Raw genomic sequence first — 14,230 nt, 5'->3', positions numbered from 1 at the left:
CAACCAAGTCAACAATAAAACATGAGCATCCACCAATGTTATATGCAGAACATCTGTATTTTAAGGTGTTTCTGTTACTTTGTGCCCCCGAATGTCTCGTCCTCCGTTACCCTTTTGTTTCTGCCTGAAGAGCAGTGTAAAAAAGAAAAGAAAAAAGTAGTGCCTGTGACACTGTCTGCTTATATTTCAGCCATTCATGTCCATTCTAAATCATTTCCAATTATTTAAATCTTTGAAAACAAGAAAAATCAGTGTCTTGCACAAGGATCACTACAGTATAGGCTCAACACCAGTTAACTAGCTGAAGGTACCTCAACTGTAAGCACTTTTCCCCCACAAAATACAACTTTTTATTTTGAGTGAGGATAGAAGGAATGACTGGTAACAAATTACCGCCTCACGGTTTTATGCCTCCGCCATCATCCGCCGTCATGTTGCAATTTAAATCCATGATATGAATTATTGCGTAATGGCCAAAAACATGTTTTGTGAGATCACAGTGACCTTTGACCACCAAATTCTAATGAGTTCATCCTTCAGTTGAAGTGGACGTTTGTGCCAAATTTGAAGGAAGTCCCTTCCAGGTGTTCCTGAGGTATCACGTTCATGAGAATAGCACAGACAACTTGAAAACATAATGCCTCCGGCCACGGCTGTCACCGGGCGGAGGCATAAAAACAAAAACAAAAAGAAAGAGAAGCCATGTGGATGAATCCGAATAAATACACCTTTTATTTGACTGATTAACAGATCTGATTATACAAACGCCAACACAGAGCTCTGAAATAACAGGACCAATCAGCGAGACAATGACTGTACATTCTTGGTGTGACCCTCCTTTGTTCTGACCCCTCTTGCCCACCCACCCCGCAGTAACTATGGAACTGAATCACTAATGCTTTTTTCTGTACAGGTAAAGCTCAGCTACCCACCCACCTAACCTCTACAACCCTCTACCACCCTCCCTTTTCAGTGCTGTTATCTGTTATCTACAGGTTTGAGCATTATCTACCACTAAGGGGAAGTTTGGCCAATTGTAGAACTGGGTGCCATGATGGACCTTAGGTGCCCTCTACAGAACTAATGCGTGAGTTTGAACTTGTATTCTATTGTTTGTCATGTTTGGTTTGTGTAGTCTAGCAGACAGGGCCTCTGTAATAATAGTGTATGCACTGTTTTAAGAGCTTGTAGTGTAAGAGCATAGTAATGTTTTTGCCTTTTGGTTGAAATGCAAACAGCCAAAAATCTCTCGACTTACAGGTCTAGGTTGAAATAACTTCCTTAATTCTATCCATCTGCGTCACTCACTCACTCTCTCTCTCTCTCTCTCTCTCTCTCACACACATGCACACACACACACACACACACACACACACACACACACACACACACACACACACACACACTGGTATGTTTGTCCCTTCATCTTAAAAAACAAGACTGTTTGTAATTTTGTTTCAGGCATTTCTTTTTGTTCTCGATCTCGTCCTCTGGCCAAGCGTGACTTGCCCCACATACATTAAACACACAATCATCCCTACTACTCTAAGTGATGTTTCTTCAACATGCACCCTTCAGCAGTTCCTACAGTAAAAACACAAACTGTACCATCACAAGAAATGGATGGACAAAACTCCCTCGCTTCCATTCCTCTTATCTTTTTCAACCCACCTCTTACTTCTTCTCGTCCCAACCTCCACACCCCCATTGGTCCCCCGTACCTATTTACTCTCATGTAACAGACAGTCTTGTATGTAACAGTGACAAATACTCGCCATCAGCGCAACAGCCAGGAGGAGAATAGAGAGGGGGGGGGGAGAACAAGGAGTGGGAAATATGGGTAGGGGAAGAGAGGGTGAGTTCTTCTTTTTTGAGGAGAAAGTGAAAGATGATGGGGAGGGAAAACTGTATGTCTAAATCCCTCTTTCTTCCTGCATCTTTGTGATGAAGTGGAGGGAGGAAGGACAAGGGAGGTGGAAGGTGAGATGGAAAGGGGGTTGGGGGGGGATCGCAGGGTGAAGTGTGTTGGTCTTCATGTGTCCTGGCCGTCAGTGGCAGGGGTGTCGTTGGCATTGGGCAAGTCAGAGTCATTCTCCCGGCTGGATATGCGGTCCAGCTCCGCCTGTACATCGCTCAGGCCCAGCTTCGAACCTGCATCACGTGCGAGTAGATACAAACAAATGAATACCAGATCATAGAAAACAAGCATTTTCAGCCAGTGCAATAAATCAAACAGCATTGAGTGGTTAAGGCACAATGCAATAAACACAAAAGCAATTACACATTTAAAATTAGAGCAGGGGCAAATGAGAATATTAGGGAAACATTGGGAATAATATTATTGTGGTAATATTAACAGGGTTTTAGTTTTTCAATCTAATAAAATGAGTTGAGGGACATGCGTGCATACAGTGATGGAGAGGCGAGGTAAATTAGACTTTACTTTGTTGATTGGATTAGTTTTTGTAAATGTTTATCAATGGTATTTACAGTATTGAATAATCCAGGTTTATTGCAATTACTTATTATTTATATTGCAATAATACAAATGTGATCATATTCTGACTCCTCTTTATGCATTTCTTGTACAATCAGATAATACTCAATGTATTTGCAAATTAGTTCTTATTGCACTAAATAGACTTTTTAAATGATTCTTATTGCAAGAGACACATGTAGTGTTTGTTAACCATTGTAAGAAAGGCCTGCAATTTAATCAGTATGCTTTTTGTTTAATTTATTATCTACTGTATAATTGTTTTTGTTATAGTTACTTAGTTTAAAACAGACCAAAGTGGAAGACTGATCTTATTTACTGTAAATTGCATTGTTAAAATATATATGTATTTCCAACTGAAAACCATTTCACAGAGAGTGATTACTTATCAGGTACACAGTTTACATATATAGTATATGGCCAATATATTGTTCCCATATTGCCCAGTCTTAGTTAGAATCATGTGCAATGTTTGTCGCAGACGTTAGTTATGAGAAATGCAATGCAGCATGCAAAACAATGTAAAGGAGCAGAATGGAGACAGGATATTAGGAGGGGAAACATTAGGGGTGTATTCGTCATTAAATAATCAGTCAATCAAATAATATTATCCTGGCATGATTGGCTTTACATTAATTGTATCCATTTGAAATACTGTCGACCACACATTTCTGTATTTATGTGTATATTTTGGCCCTACATTTTAACAGTCGCACTATTTTAAGTCTTAGATTTCTCATATCTAAAGTGCATTGCTGTAATTGTTGTGCATATGAGAATAAAGAAGTGGAAACGTGGCATTGTTCCTCTTTGGATGCAGGAGAAAGTTGGAGGCTCAGGGGAGGGAAAGGGTCACAGGAAATATAGGGATGCTTGAGAGAATGAACAATGACATACACAAGCAATAATGACGGAGGAATGTCTCTCTCACACACACCTCAACGTGGCCAACATCCTCTGACTAATGCATACGCATACACACATTAGGAATGATGTTAACAGTGAGATTACACAACAGACTTAACATAGGTAAGAATGAAAAGACAGTGACGCCGAGCTACAGACGGACATAAAGATGATGGGTGTTCTTTTGGACTCAGACCATTTTATGATTTTCTTTACCATGTGTTATGTTCATGTCTGGAGTAGAGGACAGGAGAGTAAAGAGAAAATGGAGGATGCCAGATGGGAGGTGGAAACCAAAAAGAAGCTGAATGATGAGTAACTGAAAATGGCATTACACCCAAAGAACTGAATAAATGAGCACTTTTTGTCTATCCTACAAAACCAGAGCATCGTAGCAGCTGTAATCGCACCTGACTTGCGTACTGTTCCTGGAGTGTTGTTACCGCCACCTGGCGTCCCGGGCCCCCCTGTCCCGGCTTTCTTTGTCAGTAGACTGTTGAAGAAGTTGGCCAACACACCCTCACTGGTCTGACCTGCAGCATAAAGAGACTAGAGTTAACTACACACACGCACACACACACACACACACACACACACACACACACACACACACACACACACACACACACACACACACACACGGTTTGATGTCTGCAGCAATGACGTACCTGACTGTGGCATGGCGTTCGCTACGTTGGCCGCTGCTGAGCGATTACTCGTCCTGGGGGAGCCGGTGGGTGCTCGACTGGTGGTGTCCTATGAACAACAACAGTCACTTTCACACTTATGCACACTGGAGGGAGTTTTCCTTTATCTTAAGAGCCAAAACTAGAAAAAGAAAAGAAAAAAGAAGAGCACTCACCACTGGTCGCCCTGCTGTCACAGCGGGTTGTTTGGCGAGCAGCGACTGCAAATTAGAGCACAATAGGCACACTTGTTATAATTAGTATTTAATTAACATATCAGGACCCTTAAGTCAGATTTATTTGGAGTACCGACAAGCAGCAAACCAACTGGCATTAACAAAACAACAGAAATGTTTTCTGACCTGGAGTTTTACCAGAAACACTTGGTCGTCTTCTGCCTGAATCTCCTTCTCATGTACAATCTGGTGACAAGCAAGGGGGGGGGGGGGGGGGGGGGGAATCATTTTTTAAATGTCGCTTCTCGTCCTTTTTTATAGCTCGACAACTGCTAATAAACTAGTTTGGATGAAACGCTCATGGTCCCTGCAGGGATATTGGGTAAAGCTTAGCGCATTGGCTGTGAAAATGATGCAGAAGGTAATGATACAATATATTACAGCAGTAATCAATCAGTTGCAGCTGTCAGCTTAGCTTGCCTAAGATGATCGTTCAAAGTTAGAAGTTTTTATATTAGTGCGAGTACCTTTCTGACGGGCGGTTTGACTATTACTTCCTCAAAGCTGTCGTCTGCTTTTACTGTCTGGAAGTTCTCGTGAAGTATGGCAATCTTCTTCTCATTGTCCCAGCCTGATGGACTGAGAGAGCAGAGGAAAGGGTTACAAACCAAATACAGGTGGCCCCACAGTTGTGTTGCACACACACACACACACACACACACACACACACACACACACACACACACACACACACACACACACACACACACACACACACACACACACACACACACACACACACACACACACACACACACACACACACACACACACACACACACACACACACACACACACACACAATAGTAGGCTTACATGAAGACGGCATCTCTTTCCACCACTTGTGCCGGGCAGTGAAAGGAAAAGCCGTAGAGTCTGTGAACCAGATATTTGTACAAGATGTCCAGGTTTTTCATCTCCTTCACTGATGTGTAAACCAGAGACGCTCCATCTGACCTGGCTGTCAAGAATATTTTCAACACCACCATTTTTAGAAACAGAAGCAAAAATCAACATCACAGGGACAGAACATGTTCTCTTTGTAACACTACAGAAAGACAGAGTCTAGCTTTTACTCATTGCTACCAGTACAGAGAAGGACTACTAAAGGTAGAGTACAATCTTGGCTAATTTCAAACGCAATAACCCTAGAAAATCTAATACGGTTTCCACATTGACTGGAGAAATGATTCTGAAAAACAAGCAGTACTGGGTAATCTATGACCTTTATGAAACTCTCTTTACAACAAAGCAATATCAAACACAACGGTGAAGATACAGCTTACAGTGGGAAAAATACTGCAATAACAATACTGCTGGAACGTTGCCTTTGGTCACTCAGTTGTATCACCATCCATCATCACTGAACAGTTTGACATTAGGAGTACAGTACCAACATGGGAATGAATGCCTTACATTTCAGCATCTGAAGGGAAAACTGCAGTCAGTTGAATTGGTCAACAGCCCCATTAACACCACTGAGTATACTTTTCTGACACTATACATTCTTGTCTGTGCACTTTTTGTCTCACAGCTGAAACAATGTTGAGTGAAGGATACACTGCAGACAGAAACGTCTGATGTGAGACTGGATGAGGTCCAGGTGTTCGTCTCTGTAGTCGTGCTCCTTCTCCAATGTGCTGATGGCGTCGCACTGATGAGAGACACAGGGGAATGTGTGTAAGTGGCTGCATTGCAAATGCATGACCATGATTTCACATAGGTTTCATAATTCCCACAATAAAGTATAGCACAAAGAGAACCAAGCACAGCTATGCCGTATTTCCACTGAATGACACTGCACGGCTCAACTCGCTTTTTTTGTTTTTCTATTAGCAAAAGGTTGTCGTTCTTTAGCACCACCTCCGCCAAGCTTCCAAGCGATCTGAGCAGATACCAAATACCATACCTGCAGACCACGTATTGTTCAGGGAGAATCGTCATTTGCGCGACACAGGACATCCTGCACAAACCCGCACATTTTAAATAGCCAAGCTGCCATCAATAGCGACCGCAATTTCTTTATAAAAAAATCGACCCACATATAAAAAATGGCAGCACGCAAAACCACAAATTGCAGATACGTTTGGTTGCCATTGAAAGGATTCAGCAAGTGTCATGTTGGAGATGATTTCACGGCAGTTATGGCAAAGAGCTGAGAATCCCACCTACACTGAGGGGGGACTATCCGTAGTGGAAAACAGTCGAGTTGAGCAGAGCCTTACCATGCAGTGAGCAGAAACGTGGCATTAGATTTTAAGGTAAAAGTCAAATATGCTTCCATACATAAGCTATGTTTATAGGTCAGCAGCGGGTGAGTGTGTACCTTGGTGCAGACCACCACCAATGGTATTCCTAGGTTGTGTGTGAGTGTGTTCTCTCCTAACGGCAGCAGCACACTCTCCTCCTCTTCACTCCTCCTCTGCGGGGTGCCATCCTCCCCACTGCCTGGCTCTGTGTACTCCTGGAACTGTTTTACAACTACACACAGCAAATAGTAAGTTATAATTTTAAACATGTGGCTTTATCCTTGTCACAACTGATGTTGAATAGGTCCAATGGAAATCTTTTAACATAAACCTTTGATAAAGAAGCTCCTCGTTCAAGAAGTCCTTTAATACTACTAAGAGCATTTCCGTGAAGAAACACCGACATATACTTTGTTTTCAACTTTATCTACTCGTCAGCCTGGCTGCTGTCATTATGACTCACGTCTGTGCTCCAGCTCCCGCAGCGTTTCCGGGGCGACCCGGAGTTTGTCAATGTGTTCCCTAGCGACGGCGGCCCACTTCTGGAGAGAGTCCAGGGCGTTCCATGGCCGCGACATGTCAACAGTTATCAGCAGCAACGTGTTATCGATCGAGTCCACTGGAACAGCAACTCCCTGCAGACCTTTGTGGTAAAGGTCTCCGTCTAACACCCAGGCATTACACCTAGTTTGGTCTACACACACACACACACACACACACACAATAAGATAAATACATAATTCATAAAGTAGCCTGAAGAAAAAAAAATGAACACAAGAAAACATGATTTTTTTTTTGGTCTATGTACGAACTGCAAGTAGTTGCTGGTTACCATCGATGTCGTCGTCATGGACACTGAAGTAGAGGTATTCCAGGCCACGCCCTTTCATGAACTCTTCAACCCCCTGCATCTTTGCAACCAAGGCGGTCTTCCCCGAACCCACCTCACCTAAACACACACAGGAAATCAGAATTATGGATTGCACATAAATGATGTGTAGTAGCCACGTCCATGCCAGCATCCGCTGCTATAATGATGACCCCGTGTTACCCTGAATTCCTAAAGTCCTCGCATGCCTCTACGGTGAACGATGAATCCAAAAAACATGAAATTCTGGAGAAATTTCAGTAAATAAGGGGCCACGTTTAAACAACAGAAAGTTATCTATGGTTTTGGATTATTTATTCGCCGCAGAGGCACGAGAGAAACAAAATGTTTTCTTCAAGAATTCAAGGTAACACGGGGCGAGTAATTGATTACAAGTGATTATTTTGGTTGTGAAATATTCCTTTAAACCATAAATGCTTCAGTTTGAATAAGAGGGAGCAAGACTTCAAATTTGTCAAAAGTATGTTAAGTGGCATACTAACTGAAGCCAACACACCACACCACTGCTGAAGGTGTACGATTTATCTATGCATCATGATGCCCTCTATTATGCTATGATCTATACTCGTAACACACTGCAGGGTTAATAGGCTGCACCACACACACTATCCAATATTAGGATTGCACAAAACTGCCATAATATAGTACAACAACTAACAAATACTTTCATTAATGAATAATCTGACATGACTTTCTCAATCATTTGGTTTAAAGAATGCCAGAAAATAGTGACAATTGCCCCTCACACTTTCCTAAACCCCAACCAACAGTCCAAAACCCAAAGATATTTGTTTTACTGTAAGACACAAAGAAAAGTATCAGAGTTTTACAACTGAGAAGCTGGAAACAGGAAATGTTTGGCATTTTTGCTTGAAAAATGACTTAATTGATTAGCAAAATAGTTGCAGATATATTCTCACTCAATCACCTAATCATCTAATTGCATCGGCACTATAAAAAATAATATATATATTTATATATGCATTTGTGGTGGCATAATTGCTAACCTCAACGCTGATAGCGTGACTTTGTTATTGTTATTGTGTATGTTAGAAGGTCAAGACTGCATCCATTCTAGTACTATGCAATATTATGTCGACAGGGGGACACAATGCATCATAAATCAGAGCTGGCTGATGTTGTCATGGGCAGCATAATAGACAAATGCGTCGGGAACCAACTCGCTGATTAGCTGGAATGGGTAGCAGGCTGCGGATTATCCCAGGCGGATGTGTAGACAGTGTGTGTTTATGTGTGGACAGCAGCGGGACACGAGGACAGAGCGAGACGGGGAGGCACCCTTTCTGCTCGAGCCTCATGAAGCCTTGTGGCCGCGTTAAAAAAAACAACATATCGGTTGATGGTTTGTCTTGTCCCCTCAGCATCATCTCCACCTAGCTGCTACTAGCATCATTGAATGCTAGAATGACTTGCAGTGTTTCAAAGCGGCCCGATTATCTCTCATAAAATGATGAGGGAGTGTATGTGTGTGTGTGTGTGTGTGTGTGTGCGTGAGTGTTTATATGCGCGTGCGTGTGTAGTGTATGCACACAGGAACATACACTTGTCTCTCTCTGCTAGCCGACGCACCTGCTACCAGGCTTGAACACAAAAGCACCATCAGTCCAGAGCAAGCTAGCTTAGCTATCGAGCAGTATTAAGTCTATCATGAGATGATCACCAGGCTAACGATGCTTATTGGCTAGCCAGGAGACTGCAGACAGACACAGATACCCACCCATGACCAGGACATTTTTCCCCGACGGTAGCTTAGATCTTGAATGGGTTGACACTTCACTCAGGATGGTGGACCTGCAGACAGAATAGCCCCGTTACAACACGGCCAAACAAGGCTCCTTCATTCATTAACAAACGACAACTGACAGCGAGTAGCTAAAGCGAGCTCGTGCTGCTGTGTCACCAGTCAGTCTGGTGCTGATGCTAGCTAGCCTCGTTAGCAAGCTAGCTGTCAAACCATCCTCATCCGAGCACAATGGACCCTCTGCGCCCACAAACCCTCCTCGTGATAACCCATCTTAAACAACGTATCGCCCACCATAAGTCCTGTCCGTCATCCTCCTCTTGGTTGGAGTTGTCCAGTGTGCTCTTAGGTCCAGTTGATGTGGAGGATAATAATGCACTCCTCCCTGAAGTCGCCATCTTCGCAGGACTTGTAAACCGAGCAGCAGAGCGCCCGGATGTAGCGGCTGTGTGCTAACCTAGCCTGGTGCACCGCACGCCGGTGCCGGGGCGTGGTCCGCCCGCACAAAGCTGGGGTCCCTGCTCCAGACATTACATTATCTCATCCGTAGTGACAGATCTGGACTGACCATCCACAGCAAGTTATGTTCAGGAACAGAGTTATACAACTGAGTTTACTATTCATGACAAGAACAAATCTGTAATAAGCTAAAGAGGCTATATTAATTGATCAACATTGTAGGCTATATAATGTTTGTGTAAATTGGGACTGATACTTATATAATGAAGTCTGGTGTTACAAAGCCTAGGCATTTATGACAATAATTGGCTATTGTAGAATATTTTTGCTACAATATATCCTTGTCCCAGCCATTATCAGAATACATTATCAGGATAAATGGGCTTTCAAAAGAGCCAAACAAATCCGTTTCAGACTAAATATCCTCTTAAAATAGTCCTCATAAATCAATGCCTTGATTTGTGAATAATATGGCACCAGGCCTAAGCCTACAGGATAGAGATAAAGCTGTAATACCATGTAGGAATTGGATGCACTTCAAATTCACTATTATGCCTGTATTATAACTTGAGATTAAGAGCACCAGGGGTTTTAGAACAGGTTAGACAACACGATAATATAATAACATAGGGGAAATAGGTGAATCAATTGAAAGTAAGTAATGCAGCCCTATGAAAGACTTGAGTACAGTTAAATACACAAACTCTTTTGAAGGTGAGCAATCTGAATATATTTGTATATCACCTTTTATACAGGCTAGTGCACTTCTAAATATGCTACTTTACAGGTGGCTGATAAAGCTGGTAATATGAAAATAAAGCTGTTAAAATAGATTAAAAGCCTCTAAAAACTAAAGTAGAGCCATATAGGCTATGCACCGATATTCCACTGTTGAAATTATTCCAGTAGCAAAATCGCCTCATACACTGTTTAATTTCATCTGAACCAATCTGATGGGCACAGTGTGAACTTTAAATTAAACACCAAGCGGTCTCAGGTGTGCGGTCATTGCTTATTATAAAACCGCTGAAGCACATCGCAGCCAATCAAAACTGAGAACCGGAAAATCAGTTTTTATCCGTGTCAGCTCCCTGTAACAGCCACGAGATGGCGCTGATGCACTGCGCTTGGAAGCCACTGGTCCCCAGGTACGGTGCGCTCTCAGCGGCCCCCGATGGAGCCAGCGGATTACAAACTCTAGTTAAGTGGCGCACTGTCCTACTCCTCCTCCCCATCTTCCACCCAGAGTAAACCCAGGCGCACGGAGCGCATCCTCACCGTGCTCGCCCTGTGGGAATTAGAAAGCAGCTCTGTTTGGCTGTCAGCACCAAACCGGCCGAGCTCTGCAGTGTAGGGGACTGAGGAAAACATATAGACAAAGAGTGAGAGAGAGAGGGAGATGGGTCCGGAGGCGTTGAGGCATCCGTGATTGTCAAGTAAACGGCGGTGAAGTTCTTCGGCTCCGCTCGGATCTTTTCTCCAGGTCGTTGAGGTGAGTTTTCTTTCTGCAGGAGATAGGAGCAGCCCGGGTGGTGCATGTCTTACCCCGCTGCATGAGAGGTGTAGAGGCTATTCCAAACATTTTTCCTGGACATTAATTCTTTATTGTCTTATAAGTGAAAGGCATGATGACATTAGATGTGTATAGCCTGATGTGTCATATTTATTGTTCAACAGCTTGTAAGACTTTGTTGATTTGTTAATTATTCTCTAGAATAAAAGGGACAATAAAACATCATTATTGTTACTACCAGGCAACAACATGTTATTCTAAAAAATATCCATTGATTCTTTCTTTGAGAAAATACTGGAAATACCTAGTAGGCTACTCTTCGAAAGCCTCTGCTTTAATTTATTTTGGGCTGGATTGCTATAAAACAAGATAAGCCCTATGGGAGGGAAAGATCTGCTTCGTTCTCTGTCTCTCTTTTCCCTTCGCCCCTCTGCTTCATTCATTCTCACTTGCCTGCCTTTCTCCAGTTTTTTCTCTCACTCCATCTCTCTAATCCCCCCTCTCACAATCTCCCTCACTTTCATTGCTTCTGTCTCTGTGTCAGCTCTAATAACACTGTGAGTTCGCAACACCAGACTGCTTCACTTCTGATACTCCTCTCAGTCTTTTCTCACACCCAGCCGCCTTTCCCGTGTCCTTTCTCTCGTATGTTACTGTCACCTCTCATATTATAAAATGCTATATAGGGTATGCATAACATGCCACATACTGTAGTTCTTTAGCTTTCGCTGCGTGTGTTGTGTCTGTGTGGCGATGTTACTCCTCTTTGTCTGATAATCAATATGTGAACAAGCAATACTTAAATGATATGGACATTCCTTTAGCTGAATCATTAATGTCCCATCTGCCACAGTCACTTTACACACGTGCACATGTAAAGGTGAATGGGGACACACACATATACACGTTTACGCACACACACACACACACACACACACACACACACACACACACACACACACACACACACACACACACACAGTCAAGGGTCATGGCAATTGAGCTCTGAGCCATGATTGATTGTCACAGTGTGGAGAATATGAGCTGACAGTGGGAAATGATTTTTAGACTTCTCACACCGCCTGGAAATCAATCATTACTCTTCTGGTTTTTGTTTTGGCATTATTTTTTGATTCACACAAACCGCTTTGTTACAAAGCGCCCAGCGTTCTGCGATTTGCACATCTTTTTCAGTGCTGGTGGTTTCTATCAACAGCAATACATTGAAACATTGCATTTTTCTGCAGTTATATTTCTTGTCAAATGTTTGAAACATGATCTGCGATTCTATAAGTTTATATATTTGTAAAAACCAAGGAACACCAGCATTTAGTCATATAGCTCCTAATACTTAAACCCTCCTCACCGATGTATTTGATTGGTATTACAGTACATAAATATAAAAAATAAAGCAGTTGTCAGCCTTGACTAAACTACTTTTGCGATTTTTTCCCCCCCAAGAAGCTATTGCCAGATCCTGTGACGAAGTGTGACTTGAAAATCATTTATCACCTCAGGCAGATTCTGCTCACAGCACTTAGACAGTATCTCTACAAATTCTTCACACCGTCCTTGAATTATCAGTGTTATCTGCTGTCACCTGGAACAGACACACATCTGCTGCCTTCTGCAGAAACACACACACACACACACACACACACACACACACACACACACACACACACACACACACACACACACACACACACACACACACACACACACACAAACCACAAAAACACATGTGCAGGGTGCTCATACGGAAAAAGACAACTCCACGCCACCTCCACGCAGATCTGCTGTATGTCGCACACCTGCCCTGTGGCTCTGTCCACGCTCGTTTATCTGAATACAACCCATTCAGCGAGGGTTAGCTAAAAATAATAGCCACCAGCCTACACACATGTGGAACATGAATTATGGAAGAAAGAGGGAGAGAGAGAGACATTCAGGTCAAATTCAGACCCAGTTCCAAGAGCTTCTCTCCCTAAGGATGATACTACTAGACCACTGCATTAATATTCAGTTTGTACCATCTAGCACATCAGAGCACAGTGGTTACCCTTTAGTTTGGACCGACCGGACTTGAGGCGAGTTCTTTAAGTACATTATGGGCTGGGAAAATGGATCCATGCCTTTTGATATTAATTATACATGCTATGTATAATGTGTTTCCAATGTAATAGTCATAGATTTATAGCGGTCGTCAACTGGATCCTCCTTAAAGAGTAAAGAGCACATGTGAGAGGTCATTACAGTACTACTGACGATGTTGCAATGCATTTTTAAAGAGTACTATCTACTACTGCATCGTACTAAGTGTACTGTTCTGTACTGTACTGAATAATACCACTGTCTCAGCTTTCTATTAAATATGAAGCTATAGTGAGGAAACAGCTAGCTTAGTTTAGCAAAAAGAAGAGAAGCTGCGGAACATATGGATTTATTAATCTGTTTTGTAAATTCTGTGTTGGTCTATTTCTTTTGTTCTGTGTTTTATTCTCATGTATTTTGTAACCTTGTTTAGATAAGTGCTATAATATTTTTTTATTATTAATACAATTAATCTAAAATTCACTCAAAGATTAGGCTTGTAAATCCAGTCTTTATGCTAAGCTAAGCTAATCGCCTCCTCGCTGTAGCGTCATATTTAAAAGACAGACACGAGAGTGGTATCAATCTTCTCATCAAACTAACGGCAAGAAACCAATAATCGCATATCCGAAAATGACAAACTGGTCCTTCAAAGGTCCTGCACATTGGCGTTTTCATTACTTCTTAATAATTGCATATCTGGTCAAGTGGGAACTACATCAAATCCCAAGAGTCCAAGTACTATCAAAAGCTATAAAGGTTCATGTTCATTCCCCTCCAACAGATGCAATAAAAGGAGAATCAAGCTAGTCTGAATACATAGATATAATTAAGTAGAATAATTGATCCATTGGTTGATGGATGTGCAGGGCCTTTAAGATCAAAAGAGTTATCCCTTGTATCACATTAAACATTATTGCCTTGCATGTGTGACACAAA

General features: G+C 42.2%; 2 protein-coding genes across 2 annotated transcripts in view; one reads left to right on the top strand and one right to left on the bottom strand.

Annotated features, from left to right (window-relative positions):
• Nucleotides 1-1,371: 1,371 nt before the first annotated feature.
• Nucleotides 1,372-9,707, bottom strand: dync1li1 (dynein, cytoplasmic 1, light intermediate chain 1). The gene is made up of 13 exons (XM_029442576.1): nucleotides 9,520-9,707; nucleotides 9,202-9,275; nucleotides 7,407-7,523; nucleotides 7,038-7,268; nucleotides 6,652-6,806; nucleotides 5,886-5,979; nucleotides 5,142-5,277; nucleotides 4,793-4,904; nucleotides 4,452-4,511; nucleotides 4,266-4,310; nucleotides 4,072-4,159; nucleotides 3,814-3,936; nucleotides 1,372-2,151 (listed from the first exon to the last, which is right to left on the bottom strand). The coding sequence occupies exons 1-13, from the start codon at nucleotides 9,621-9,623 to the stop codon at nucleotides 2,033-2,035; spliced, it is 1,458 nt and encodes a 485-aa protein (XP_029298436.1). The 5' UTR covers nucleotides 9,624-9,707; the 3' UTR covers nucleotides 1,372-2,032.
• A 1,194-nt stretch (nucleotides 9,708-10,901) lies between these two features.
• Nucleotides 10,902-14,230, top strand: part of cpne4b (copine IVb) — a 20,638-nt gene continuing 17,309 nt past the window's right edge. Inside the window, exon 1 of the mRNA XM_029442575.1 lies at nucleotides 10,902-11,176. The gene's annotated coding sequence lies outside the window, so the exon portion shown is untranslated. The remainder of the gene's footprint in view (nucleotides 11,177-14,230) is intronic.

This window comes from Cottoperca gobio, chromosome 11, assembly GCF_900634415.1.
Source record: "Cottoperca gobio chromosome 11, fCotGob3.1, whole genome shotgun sequence".
NCBI lineage: Eukaryota > Metazoa > Chordata > Actinopteri > Perciformes > Bovichtidae > Cottoperca > Cottoperca gobio.
The sequence above is the reverse complement of the archived record's forward strand: the minus strand, read 5'-3'. Positions and strand labels throughout refer to the sequence as shown.

Coding starts and splice junctions, on each gene's coding strand:
- dync1li1 (XM_029442576.1), bottom strand. CDS start 9,623: ATGGCGACTTCAGGGAGGAGTGCATTATTATCCTCCACATCAACTGGA. Junction 6,807..7,037: donor GCGGGAGCTGGAGCACAGAC/GTGAGTCATAAT, acceptor TGCTGTGTGTAG/TTGTAAAACAGTTCCAGGAG. Junction 3,937..4,071: donor GAACGCCATGCCACAGTCAG/GTACGTCATTGC, acceptor TTTATGCTGCAG/GTCAGACCAGTGAGGGTGTG.